A 14,065-nucleotide genomic window follows, 5' to 3' on the forward strand; every position below is an offset into this window, starting at 1 on the left:
GTGACCCTGCTCCCACCTTGAGCTTGTTTTTCAGTGCAATAAAGACAGAGCAAACAAGCATCCACCTCCCAACACTGAGTTAATATAAAAGGAGATGAGTTCAGCTGTGCCATATAGAGAGGATTTGCGAGATGAAACTGAATCATTCGACACGAGGCAGTGCAAAACTGACATTTCCAACTGGGAAAACTCTTTCACAAATGCAAAGTGCTGTGAAAGTAAATGGCACATTAGGCCTCTTGATTTCATCGGGACATTTGCACACTTACAGTGGATTTTTGGCCAGGCATTTGGCATTTTGGGGAAACTGAGGCCCAGGATGGTAGCTCTACTTGTGTTAAGTCATGCAATGAGTCAGTGACAGACCCAGAGGCAGAGGGCAAGAATCTCTGCATCCCAGTTCCACTCTCAGCCCACATTGCCAGAGCCAGGTCCTGCACAAGGCACTGTGGAGAGTGATACATTACCAGTAAGCGAGGGAAGGATGCTCCTTCAGCGCTGGTGTTGGAAGGGCTGGCAGCTTCTTTAATTCATTCCTTACAACTTCATTGCTGAAAGAGAGTTCAAAAGGAGGATCAGGCTACAAGAAAACAACCACAATATTTGATATGACTTGACCTAGCTGGCAGGCTGCTATGTCTCTACATCTGTTCCTTCTTAACAAAAGGCACTGGGGTTTCCTTTTTCTCCTCTCTTTATTTGTTTTATGGCAGCCCAGTTAACTTTTCCCTCTATTATCAAAATTGGAGAGAAGCTCTCCCAGATGGTTATGTTGAAGCACTTCCTACCAGTGACTGGACACAAAAGCCACCATGTCACATGTCACTGAGCAGGGTGCCAAGGACATGTTCATATAGGGGAAAAAAAAACAAGGGGGAGAGAAAGTGATGATTTCAGCTGCAATTATACATCTTTATTTAATGCCTTACAAACTGCTGCAAAAAGAAACAATTTGCTTTCTTCACATCACAGGTTGTTCTTAACTGGTTGCCCAGTGACCTGTCCTTTGTATAAGATCTTCACAGATAAGACTCCACTTTGAATTTGGGTCCTGCTACACAAAAACTTCCTACATAACAACCTCACTAACATTCTTCTCCCTGCAACCTCCAGTGGCCACAATGGCCAGCTGGAGCAGCATCACTATGCAGCAGAGAGCAAGGAGAGCTCATGAAATGGGAGGCACATTCTCACAGATGAAACCGTGGGATTTTCTCCTACAAACCCCAAATGCCTCCCTTCCCACTTTTAAACACACATGGAATTGTGTGCACATAGAAAAAAAAAAAAAAAGCCTCAAAGGCTTGGGAAGGAAGGCAGTGCTGCTCTTAATTTTTAAAATTGTAGAAATACACAGCCAAGAGGGCCAGACAGGACATGGAGGAGTGCCAAAGAATTCTTGTTTATTGGCTTACTTTGTTACAGCAAGTTTTTCTGCCTTCTTATACCCTTCCCTTAATCCTACCAAACGTGTGGCTGTCCTGGAGCTGCAGAGACAGATACCTCCTCCAGAGCTACAGATGCCTCAGCCCACTGGCTTCTCCCAGGGGCTGGTAGACAGGCAGACAGACTGTAGGCCAGAGATCCTGATATCTGCTAAAGACTTGAGGAGCTCATGGACACCCCAGATCACCCTGGGTTTCATCCCCGTCTCTGGGACAGTCTGTATGTTGATTTGTAGAGAAGTGGTACTGCTTCAGTTGTAAAAATCTTCCCACAGCATTTCTCCATTTGCACATCCCAGGAGCAGGCTCTGCCTGAGACCTAGGTGGGTCTGTCTTAATTGGAGTCTGCAGGTTAATTGCTGGGTTGGGCCATAGGGTAAACCACTGACATAAATCCAGGAGCAGTCATTTTGGGCATGTTTAAGACATTTGTTATTTATTATTATGGTAGTTCCTTGACAATCAATTAAGTAGTTTTAAAACAGGAACAAACTTCTAGTCAGGACAAATCTGTGAGAGATGGCCAAGCCTCAATTAGGCTTGAATTTTGCAGAGTGAAGATGTGCTGAATAGCACACAAGAATTGAGGCAACTGCTGCCATGCCAAGCACATAGAAAACCACTCTGTAACACCTCCTATGCCAAGCCAAAAGGCTCTTGACAAACAGAGTTTGAACACCCACTCCTGCCCAAATCCCATGGCCATTTGGCTATCAGAGAGCTCTTCTCTTCTAAGTGCAAATGCTCAAAAATTATTCAGATTTATTCTTCCATGGCAGGTAAATATCTGCACAAGTCTGAACATGAAGCTGCTCTGCACCATGTTATCTGCTGATCTGGAAGCTCTGTTCTGTGACTGACAGCCTAGAAAACAAGTTGCTGCTTTTTACAGTTTATTGCCAAGAGCTGTCTCCTCCACAGCATGTGCATACTCAGCTCTTACTGAGGTTTTTGACATTTTGAAAGAAACTGGAAAAAAAATAATAGAACTTGGGACAATCAGAGTACAAGCAGAAGTAACTGCCCTGAAATGATTTTTTTGAGGCTGGCTGCTCAGAGAAGGAAGTTGAGAGATTTCCAAAACTTTTCTGGGAAAGCACAGAGTGAGTTCCAAACAGGGACTTTCTGAGCCCAGAAATCTATCAAATAGACCAAGATTAGTGGTGACTAATGATCCCTGAGAGTCTGGGAAAAGCTCTCAGTCAGTAATGGCTCCTATAAAAGAAAGGGCTAACATCAGTCAGCTCTGTTTTTTCTGTCAGTGAGGCACAAAGTTTGCCTGTGCTGTGATAATGTCTTTTAAGAATTAGAGAAAAAGACATTCTTAGTGATGTTGGGTGGGATTAATATTTCTGCTCAGCACCTAGAAAATATTATAAGGATAGTGCCTCACAGCCTGAAAGCACCAAATGTATGTCAGGTAATCACTTCCAGGAACAAAAAGGTATTTCATTCTATGGTCCATGCATTTACTAAGCCTTCTGGCAAGACTCATCTCAAGACAAATTAATTTAGACTCCCAAAAAGATGCCAAATCAAAAAAATGAAAAAAAAAAAAACAACCAAAAAAAGAGACTCAGGTTGCATTTGAACTAGTGGCCATGAGGTCACTTTCCTCTCGGCTCCTTTTAAAACACTGAACCCCTCAATTTTTAAAACGTTTCCAGCGGGATCACAGTGTTTTTTTACTTACTGCCTTTCATGCATGCTCTTTCTAGTGAAATATCTCAGTGTGATTGTTTTATTATTGTATTTAGAAAGTGTTTGTTTAATCCGGTCACTTGTGCTGCATTTATTTTATATTCGGAAGTTTATTGGCTTACTCATGTTTATTAACCTTATATGTTTATATATCAGCCCTCCAGGGCTGATATATACAGAAGGGTGTTTAGGACACAGATTTATTAATATGCAGGGGAAAGGCTCCAAAGACACTTTCTCTGTGTCCCCTAGATCACTTTATTTCTTTTTTTCCTATGGTGGAAATGGTAATATTTAAAGGACTGAATAATAACATGAAAACTGAACCGGAAAAGCCATCTGCATGGGTGCCTGAAAGCTGGTTACTAAGCCAAAGTAAGTTTGACTAACAATGGACCTAGAAAACAGAACTCCTTCTTCTTGGGTTGGTTCTGGCACTGCCTATTTAATGAGTCCTGCCCAAATTAATTAGTCACCACCTCTTAGTATCTTTATCTACACATGGGGGCAAAAGGCCTACCAGAACTTCATAAACAAATTTTTCCATACTGTCTAAAATAATTTTGAGCAAGATTACATGTGTATTTGTCTCAGGAAATTAATACATTTTGCAGCATGTGTCATAACAATGATCAGGAACAAAACAAAACTGCATGTTAAAAGTTAACAGCTCTTCTCAGCATGGTAATTCATTTTGTAGCATGCAGGAGGAAATGTATACTCTGAGATTCTCAGATTAGATGGTGCTTTTCAAAATACAGTGGTTAGGATCTTTACTATTAGGCTGCAAGAATGCAGCCCAGGTTTTCTAACCCTCTAATACATTCTAATAGGTTAAATATCACTTGGTTATACAGAAAGAAAAGTAAACCTGAAACTATGTTAGATTACCATCTGCCGAAATGTTGAAATTATTGTGAAATTCTGTCTAGCAGGAAACAGGCTGTTAGCTTTTCTCCCTTGTTATTCTTTCATATATTGCTGGGAGATGCTTGGAGTTCACTTGAAATGTCTCATACTGTTTAACTGGAAGAGATCTAGCAATGAGGAACTAGCTGCAGTGGTTCAGGATTTTGTTTTACTCAGAGGTTTTTCTTTCTCATCCCCAAACTGAGGGACAAATGATCAGTATATGGCATTACTTGCTTTGATATACAAGCTGTTTAAGGCTGAAGAACTGGATTATGAACATTTGAAAACAAAGCTGGTGTGAGTTTCCCAGAGATTTTGGGACTGTACTCTCAATCTGGCAGGATTAAATTAGGGGGAAAAAAATCCCAAATATTTTAACAATACACTGTATTCCCCCACAAATCAGCCAGGGCAGCCTTGGTAATTCCTTTATGTAGGCCTAAAGAGAGTCACACCTGTAGGATTTGTCCCTCTAAGGAACTGAAATTTGTCCTGCCCATGCTCTGCCAACCGAGCGTGACTCAGCTCCCAGCTAGAAAAAAGATTAGTTTAAGCTAAAAACCTTTAGATCCATCTGCAGGGTGCTAGTTTAGGACCTTTACACATGCAGTTCTGTGCCTTTGAAGTCAAAATGTTTGCAGCTCATACTGAAAAGCACAGATACAATCTTAAGTGTCCGGTTTCACCTGAAAAGCAGCTGAACAAGGAAACTTGATTGTCCGAAATTCAATGGTATGTTCCAACTAAAAGTAAACATATTTAAATCTTGTCAGCTGAAGCATTTGGGCATTCTCTTTCAGTAACATGAAAATGCTCTTCTTTAGAGCAGAAGACTAGGAACTTCTTAAGAAGAAAAGCTTTTTATTTTAAACCTCATTCTACTTGAATCTTTATCAACTAAAGAGATGGAGGCCACTCACAGCAAATGTTAATACTTATTAATCTAACCTATTAATTATCTAACCTCTTATCAACCTGTTTAGTTGATTTAAACAGGGTCAGGAACTCAGGGTTTCTGATGAGCTTGTTTTTGAAATAAAAAGCACATTAGAAATTGAAAAGGACTTAAAAGAATTGCTCACTATAGCTGCTAAACTCATCTGTCAGGGCTGTTGTGGCATTTTACTTCAAGACAGGTGAGGGTCACTTGGACTGTGTTCCCCAGGCTTAGCAAAACCTGGGAATCACTGTGATGCCCAAGATGACGAGAAGCAGTGATAACAGACTCATGCATGGTAATGCCCTACCAAAGGATCATGTTTGAAGTGATGAGCTGCTTTTTGGAAAAGGAAAAAGGAGTATTCTGAGCACAGTGATTATTCTGAGGTATGGGATGATTTCCTCAAAAGCAGCAGTGGGAACTGCTGTCACTGAGGATGTATCAGTTCACAGAGGTAGAAAGCTGACTGTTAAGAGTTTCTAAGTTGGTTCTGTTTTTTGAGTTCCCACGAGGCCCAAAGAACAGACTTGCAACTGCATTCAGGAGTGCTGAACCAGCTGCAGATCCTCCACGTGGCTGCAGTGGAGTTTGGAGGTAATCCCACTCCAGCCACCGTGGGCAGGTGCCAGCACACAGCTGGAGCTGTGACAGTTTGGCTCTGACTCTCCCAGCACCTGAGGTGATCGGCAGTGACTCACAGGAAGGCTCCCATGGGGAACAGCAATTCTCCCATCACTACCAATGAGCCAGTACTTATGCACTTTTCTGGATCGGGGCCAGAGGGAAACTCGTACTCTCACAGGCTATAAATCTGATGGTAGCAGTAGACAGGACAGGTGTGGGAAAGCTGCAGTCTGCGTTCCAAGCATGCAACCCTTTAGAATTAAATTATTTCTTCAAAAACAAAGAGTTCAAGAGTTCAGCCTTCACACAACATATGCTGCCATGCACAATATATATCTTTAAATCCCAGCAGCAAGACAATCACAACTGCAAAGCTTCTCTGTTTCAAAGAGTAGCCACTTCTACTTTAAACAGTATTTCAACATCCACTAATTTCAGACATTGAAGCTAACTTGATCCCTAAGAGAAGTCAGAACATTTGCCTTCACTTGCAGTTCCTCTGGCTGGCCTGAGGCTTGGTTTGCCTGCCAGATTTTACACTGCTGATATGATAACCACAAATCTCAGCAGGCAAGAATCTTGATCACAACAACCTCATGTTGACTTCAGTAGCACCTGTATCTCACCCAGCACACAAACCTGTGTCAGTGCACATTAGATGGGACTGCTGGACAGACATCCCTGGGAGATGCCAAGTCTTCTAGACCATAGACGATCAGGGTAGCATTTTTCTACCTTCTTCCAAGAACAGCCTCCAAACTGGCAGATTTGTCTTCAAAGTCCATTTATAAATTAAGATCTCTGGCAGTGCCCTCAAATTGTTATTATGACACCCCTCCTCTGCCTGACTTAGATGTAAGGAATCCCCCTTCCACTTCAAACCACTGTGATCCACAGGGGAAAGAACTCAGAGGTGATTTAATGGGCCTGGTGATGACAGACTGATGTGGTGGGAGAAGTTAACACCTTAGCTTGAGGAATCTTCTGTGCCCTCAGAGAAGATTCCTCATTTCTCACACAAGCACACTGTGATAAACTCAACCATTCCTTTTACAAGGGACATCACACAACTTTTAGAAGCTTTTAGCAACTTTCCACCAGCTGTTTCCATTTCTGGTCTGGAAATGGGTACCTGAAGATAAAATGCTTTCAGTCCTATTACTCTGCGATATCTGATTCCTTTCCGTTCTGAGTTCCATAGTCTGAATGTACACTTTCCGAGTGTGTTTTCACCATAACCAAGACATTCTGGCAAACAAATACTTCTCTTCTAAGGAAAACCAGTGGTTTATCACAGGTTGAAATGGCAAAACTTTGCTTGGCACAACTCCTCTGGAGTAAGTGCTTGGCAGTGCATTGAAAACCAGACTGAAAAGTCAGAGCCACATGCACTCCAGTACCCCCTAAAAAAACAGTGTTGATAGCCAAGTTATTCCAAATTGGGCAGAACTGAAAAATAAAGCAAGACTGGATTTGTGTCTCTGTGGTCAGATGCATGCCAGGATTATGCAAGTTCATTAAGGTTTTGAGAAATGACAAGGCAGAGCTTAAACTTCCTTTTAGCAAGGGCTACTTTATGTCACCCCAGATTCCATGATGCGCAGGACATATCTACAGTGCAGTTCCTTTTCACTGATTTGTCATCATTTTAGCTGGCTAGAAGTTCCAATCCACCAGAAAGTGGAACCTGCCTGTTCTTCACAGCCTCCTGTCATTACAGTCACGTTTCAGTGTATCGCAATGCTGACAAAATTAAGACAATTCAATCCCACTGCCCATTTCTTTTCTTCTCTGAAACTAACTTCAATGGATATTGTGGTCCTCCAGACTATAAGAAACTTTAGCATCATCAGTTCTCCTGAGCTTTACACTAAGAACTTCCATGTTTCTCACATGAGACACCAAACAACCATCTGACCTTTGGCTGCTACTAACGTGTAAATCACAGACACGGTCAACTTGCAGGAAAATTCTTGGGCATTTCATTAACAGTTTTCTGAAACACCAAGTACAGTGACCTCGTTGAATTTCTTACAGTAAGTCTGAAGATTTGGCTCAAGGGATAGCAGAAGTTCAACAAAACCAATTATCGAATCAGTGATTTTGAGAACTGTCCAAATTCAAACTGAAATATCAATTAGTGATGGAATTTTAATGTTGCCTCTGGCAGGATCTGTGATATAACAGTGATTTTAGAGTCATTTCCTTAGCAATTTCCTTCCGAAGACTAGTCTATTTCCTGAACTTCACGACCACATAATGAGATTTGTCAACAACAAAATCACAAACAATGCTGTTTGCAAGGCATGCTCTGGTCAAAGGTTGTGTTTGGTGAAGAAATTATGTCAGGAAACGTGATGTCTATGATAGCCATACACACACAGTTGCTTTGCTAACAGAGGCAATCCTGCTGCTACACAGCTACGACTGAGTTGCATGTCTGACAGAGGAATTTTACTAGATTTATTCTCACATCACACAATGGCAAAAACTTTTTAAGTTCACCTACCTTGAAAAATCTCCCTTTGCCTCCTGTAAAACAAGGTAGAGAAATCAAAAATAGATAATTAAAAACAGAAGAAAAAAAAAAAAGAAAAGGCCATTCAAGAGTTTCCATTTGCAAAATTCATTTAGCAGCAATTTCCTGTTGTAATTGATTCCTCATGCAGTTTTTGGAACCAATATCTAATGTCAAGTGCCATGACACAGTGAGTTGGGCAGATTAGCAAACAAAAGATCTAACACAGGGCCAGATAATTCCTCATTCTGCTGTGGATACCTAAGATGCTACAGGAAATAATGCCAGTAAATAAGAATTTTTGGGTGTTACATAACTAGAGAATCTCTGAAGTCTCAGTGGCTTTGCAACCTCTGAGACTGCAACTCCCCTGACTTTTTTACAAGTATTCTGGCCATTTTCTAGTACCTAGACTTTCAAAAAGCTTGCTCACTGTCAGCTTTCAAATGGATGCAAAACACAGGTTTCTCGAACTCCTTGCTGGGTGTTTGGGGGAGTATTTAGCTCCCTTATTTGTACATCTAGATACTTCTATTTATCACTAACACAGCCTGATGTTAAAAGGTTGGATAATGTTCCACTACAGTAGTTAGATTAGTCTTACTGCACACCTGGAGAATCCTCAGAATCTGCTGAGTGCCCTCTGCAAAAGATTTAGCACGCATTTTGCATTTTCCATTTACCACAGACAATATGCCTTTCATATGATTCATACTAAAGCACCTCATTTGCCACCAGCTACACAGAAAGCACAGTGCAAGAATGTAATTTGTGCAGTGAGGGAGTTTCCACTGCCAAAAGGACTGGGCTTTGTGTTCAGGTCTTTTGTCTTTTACATCCATTCATCAACCCACAAAACCTACCAGCCCACGTCCAGTGGTGTTTCGGTCCTGAGGCTGGGGTAAAGTTCAGAGCTCTGGTGATGCTTTAATTTGTTCTGGTTATAAAAAAATTTGAAATAGGGCTGCAGACTAAATCACTTGATTTCTGACAGACTTTTACTATCTTTCCATTTCCCTCTGAGTGAACTGAAGGGCAGACAAGCACTTCTCTGGTTCATACGAAGGAGTCTTTGAGCATGTCATGATTACAGTTCAATACAGAACAAAGCCCAAAGAATATGCTCTTGCCTGCATAGATGTGAGCATATTTAATGTGAAAAACAATTTTGTAGGGTATATTCTTCAGAATTCAGTGCTTTGACCTAAATGCTGCAGCAAGAAGTAGAGCAAAATGCAGTATGATTCCTTTTGTTTTGCTTGGATCCTGTCACAAACATGGGTTGTAGTAGTTTCTGCTTACAGGCAGCAAGGGTGTGGCTTGTTTTGACTGTTTTCATTAAGTTACACATCAAACTACTACAGGAATAAGCGTAACATCCTGTGTTTGTGGCAAGAAACAATCCCAGCACCAAGGGTTAGTTACAGCTCTGGGTCTGGTTGTACAGTTACTAAGCACTAAGTTATTCACTAGGATGAGCAGACAATAGATTCATAACCCCACTGCTGCTCCCCACAATGAGCCCGTTGTCTGATGTGCATTCCCCCAACAGCCAATATGTGATTTCAATAATGTGCTGCTAATTGAGTCCTCTATTCTGACTCTCTCGCTCCATCCTTGTTACATAAAATGATTTTAATGAAGGTTCAAATCCCTACACATTAATTGCTTCTTTAACATGGCAAGTGCTCTAGAAGTGCAGTGTATTGTTATTTATTAGTGCAGTCTGATGAGCTGGTTTGTCTGCTCACATGGCTCCTCACAGCTTTGTGGCTGATGGGAAAAAGAATTAAAACTACAGACTGTACGAGAGGGGAAACAAGGATCACCTGACAATTACATCTGAAGTGCTCCCACAGTCGTGCTTCTAAAAATGGAACTTTCACAAAACCCACCCTTGTTACCCTGAAAAGGTTCCATTCTGGGAACAAGACATTTACCAAACACTGCTTGGTCATTTACTCTCTGACCCTTTTCCCTCTTCTTGATGAGTGGAACTTTGAAAGACAATATTTAGAAAGGTCTTTAAACCATTCTGCCCACATTGGAGAATACAGACAGTTGCATATGTAGAAGCTTATGTAGCTCATCAGAGAACCAAACCCCACTGGGAAAACAAATGCAAGTAAAAAAAAACCCATTGCATATGGATTTTGCCTAGGAATTTGCATTCATCACTTAGATTTTCTCTGGTTGTACATCATACCCCAGAGTCTTGGATATCTGTGCTGGTGCAAACAGATATGTTTTCTGTATGCAAAATATTGACCAGTAGTACCTGCTCCCTGAGTTGGGAGGTCTAGTTTGAGAGCCTTCTGTTCCCATTTTGTCAGAAACAATGAAAACTGTGAAAAGACATTTTTTTTCTGCAACTGGTGGGAAGCACTACACTTCCACACAGCCATTGTGGATTTGGTAAATCAGAACATTTAATGCAGCATGAGGAAGCACCAAGTGAGAGAAGGTGGGTGCTTACCTGCAAGATGTATGCAGCCAGTTCAAACACCACTTCACTGTCAACCTCAATGAGTTCCTTGAAAGGTGAAGAAAACATAAAAGAAAAAGAGAGTTGAGCTGCTGTAAGAAGGACATACATCTCCTGACTACTGGATGGTGAAGCGTGCAGTGCCAGTTTTCTCCCTTGGCTAGGCTTCAAAGTATTCCCTGTGCTCCTGGAGACAAAAGGGAGGGAGAACCTGCCCACTAAGATATGGAAAAAGCTAAATATTCAGTGTAATGCACTGGTTAATGAAGCATAACTGGATGTGGCATGAAGGGATTCCTGGGGGAGGAGTGAGGAGAAGGCAGGTGGAAGGGGTAGGATCAGGGTGCATTTTATTTTCTTGTGTGATTTAGTGAAAAGCAGTCTAGGATATAGGTTTTCTTTGGCCTCAGATGTGACCATGGTTAAAAGGAACACAGCTTTGTCCTTGGGTCACAGAAAGGAATGAGAATTTGTCTTTGACACACTGAGGTAGTACCAAAGCCCCCACTGGACTCCTCTAGCCCTTGCAAAAAGGAAAACTTACAGGAAAATGAACCATATTTGCTCATGCGGTATTTGAGCCCTGTTTCTGTCCTTTTCATCCCCAAGAGCGCTGAGATTTGGGGTGGTTTGAGAATGAGCTGTGACAGCAAGTCTTTTGGTAGATCTTCCTTGCTCCATTTTATAGGATCCTGCCACTGATGAAAGCAATCTTGGAGGGTTTTACTTGGACACCATGGCCACATTAAGAACACTGAGGGTCCCAACAGATCCTCTCAGGATTCCTCTGCTGTGCCTGACACAGCAGTTACAGAACCAAGGGGTCCAGGCACTGCTCTGGCTGAATGTGCAGAATGCAGTCCAAAGATCAAAGATGCTTGAGATGAGAGGCACAAGCATTACTCTGGAGGCCAAGCATGCTATTTCTGACTCTCTGGTCCCTGCCTTTGGGAAGCTAGTGGCCTTTTACTGAGATAATGTTTAGGTCTCTGTTCTGCAACTAGAACTCCTACATTGTCTCCTATAGACATGGCCCAGTAAACTGGGTCACTGTTCAGCTCATTCACAAGAATGAGCAACAGGATTGCCTCTGTTAGTGGTTTTTCTGTTGTATTTATTTAAGCTGCTGTTTTTAATATTTTACTTCATCTGGCAAGAAATGAGTGATCTAAATATAGATCACTGCTGTGATCCATGCTCCAGCCAACTCATGGCCACAGCTCATTTACAAGCCACAATTGCTGCATTGACTTGTCTCTAGCAAAATCAAAAACAAAGGGAACAAAACACAGGATAAGATCCAGGTGTCCTTGGCTTTCACTAGTGCCAGCTTTTTAAAATAAGTTCACCTCTTTCATAACAACTCCTTGGGGAGTGAAGAGCATCTCTGCTACGGGTGATAAACACGCCTTTCCCCTCTCAGCTGAACTGCCTGAGTCACGCAGGCACCTGCACCAGTGATGAGCCCATGCCAAGGGAAGCAGCTGGTGCAAGAGGTTGATTCAGCTGCAGGCAGGGCTGGGCTGGGGCTGTCAGGCACATCCCATAGCAAGGGGCAATGCAGAGTAGAACCAGAGCACCTGGTCTTCCTCCTGTCTGCAAGCATCAGGCACGGCACAGATAAAACAGCCCGTGCAACCTGTGTCAATGCTATGGCAAGTCTGTACTGGCAGGTGAGGTGAGCCAGAGCCCATTCTCTGGCCCAAGGGTACGTGGAGTGCAGCAGAGCTCATGACTAAACGCTCACCCTCTCTCCCCCAGTCCCAGATGGGGTTTCCAGCACTGTGCTGCCTGTTTGGAACAGGTGCACACCCTTGATCAGTGCCGAGGCAATGCCTGGGGCAGAGCCAGTTGGCACAGGCCAAAACCCACGCCAGACGTGCGAGTCATTAAGCAGTCTGTCTGATCAAGGGACAGTGCCTGATGCCAAGCCCTGTCTGCTTTGCTAGTACAAATGTGGCTTGGCCTTTCTGGCAAAAGTGTCTTCTGGTCCTGTGCAAAAGTTTGGGTGTGTGGGTTCATGAATATCTCACTACTCAACAGGGCTGGTGAGTTGCAATGGGCACAGCCAGAGGAGCACAGCACCCAACACAAGGCCAGGTGGCAACCCAGTGACTAGCAGCCCCAAACTAGACCCCAGTTTTATTCTTCCCCACCCTGAGCAAGGGGATGTTTGAGGATGTGTGTCTGGAGAATCAACAAGGAAAGGTCTGAGGTACTAGCACAGTTTTAATTCCTAATACTGTGCATGCACCTTTCCCTCTTTCATACACATTGATCTTTCTGGGCTGCAGGGGAGCCAGGGCTGGAAGTATCCATGGGAAGTCCAAGAAGGAAACTTTTGGTACAATAAGGAAGCTCTCAAGGTTTGGCAGCATGCGACATCATGTGCTAGCTGCAGGAATGACAAGCACTGGCTGTGCTTAGACACCAAGTTCCCCACAACATGACATGAAGACGAATCTGCCAGGCTGGGTGCTCGCCCTGAGCCTCAGAAGACACTTTGCACCCAGTTTTCAAATCCAGTGCCATTTTAATAGAACAGCATGGCTTACTGTGGCTGGAAGCCAGATGGGGAAGGATCTGCATGGAAGATTGGGACTTCAGCAGGGCTATTTTTGGATAGAGACGTTCAGCTTGAATGTGCAAAGTAATGGTTTCAGGAGAGGTCAGACTAAAATAGACACACTTAGATCTGTAGGCACTTTGTTTTCTTTATTTTGTTCCCCTCTTCTTATTAAGCTTTCTCCAAAAAAAGAACAACAGTGTAAGCTTTTCCTGGCAGTACTTCAAAAAGGAACTTTCCCCAGGAACCAAAACGTGATGCTCACTGAGCTTGCTGCTGGAGAGGGCTGACTAAGCACATCTAATTGCAGCCTTGCCGGAGAGCAAAGCACTGCACAGCTCAGCTCAGCTCAGCAGCCCTGCCTAGTTCCTGGGCACTGAAAAAAAGGAATTTTCTGGCTTCTGCTATAGATTTTAGAAAATACAAAGCTAGTCCCTGCATTTTAGGACATATAAATGTCAAGTGAGGCTCCAGATTTGGTTAATCTACTTGGTTTGGCAGGTCACAAATGTGCTGAGGGTTGTGGGATGGCAAAACAATCTCTCCCTGACTACATCTGTCTTTTCCTACCACTTCCTCTCTGGCAGATGGAGGTGAGTCACAGGAATGGCCTCTGCCAGCACAGAGGGAGGTAGGAGGGATCCTCCCAGGGAATCCCAGATGCTGACAAACATCTCCCGGTCCCAAACATCCAGCCCACCTGTCTGAGTCTGCACACTGCCAATCTCCACCTCCACCAGTGTGGTCTTGGGCTGGGGCTGGTTGATTTTCCAGACCTTGCCATGTACAGCTGGCTTGTGGCACGAGAGGGATCAGCTTCGTGGCTCTGCTGTGGGCACCCCTCCAAGCTGAGGATGTGCCAGGATGCCTTATC

The 14,065-nt window shown here is 43.1% G+C and overlaps 1 protein-coding gene across 16 annotated transcripts in view; it reads right to left on the bottom strand.

Annotated features, from left to right (window-relative positions):
- FRMD4A (FERM domain containing 4A) overlaps nt 1-14,065 on the bottom strand; it is a 357,158-nt gene that overhangs the window by 62,212 nt on the left and 280,881 nt on the right. For all 16 annotated transcript variants that reach the window (XM_030290804.4, XM_072918958.1, XM_030290830.4 and 13 more), the window contains 3 exons: nt 10,617-10,673; nt 8,132-8,154; nt 468-551 (listed from right to left, as the gene is read on the bottom strand). In XM_030290804.4, coding sequence (XP_030146664.1) covers nt 468-551; nt 8,132-8,154; nt 10,617-10,673 — 164 coding nt within the window. The remainder of the gene's footprint in view (nt 1-467; nt 552-8,131; nt 8,155-10,616; nt 10,674-14,065) is intronic.

Source organism: Taeniopygia guttata, chromosome 1A (assembly GCF_048771995.1).
Source record: "Taeniopygia guttata chromosome 1A, bTaeGut7.mat, whole genome shotgun sequence".
NCBI lineage: Eukaryota > Metazoa > Chordata > Aves > Passeriformes > Estrildidae > Taeniopygia > Taeniopygia guttata.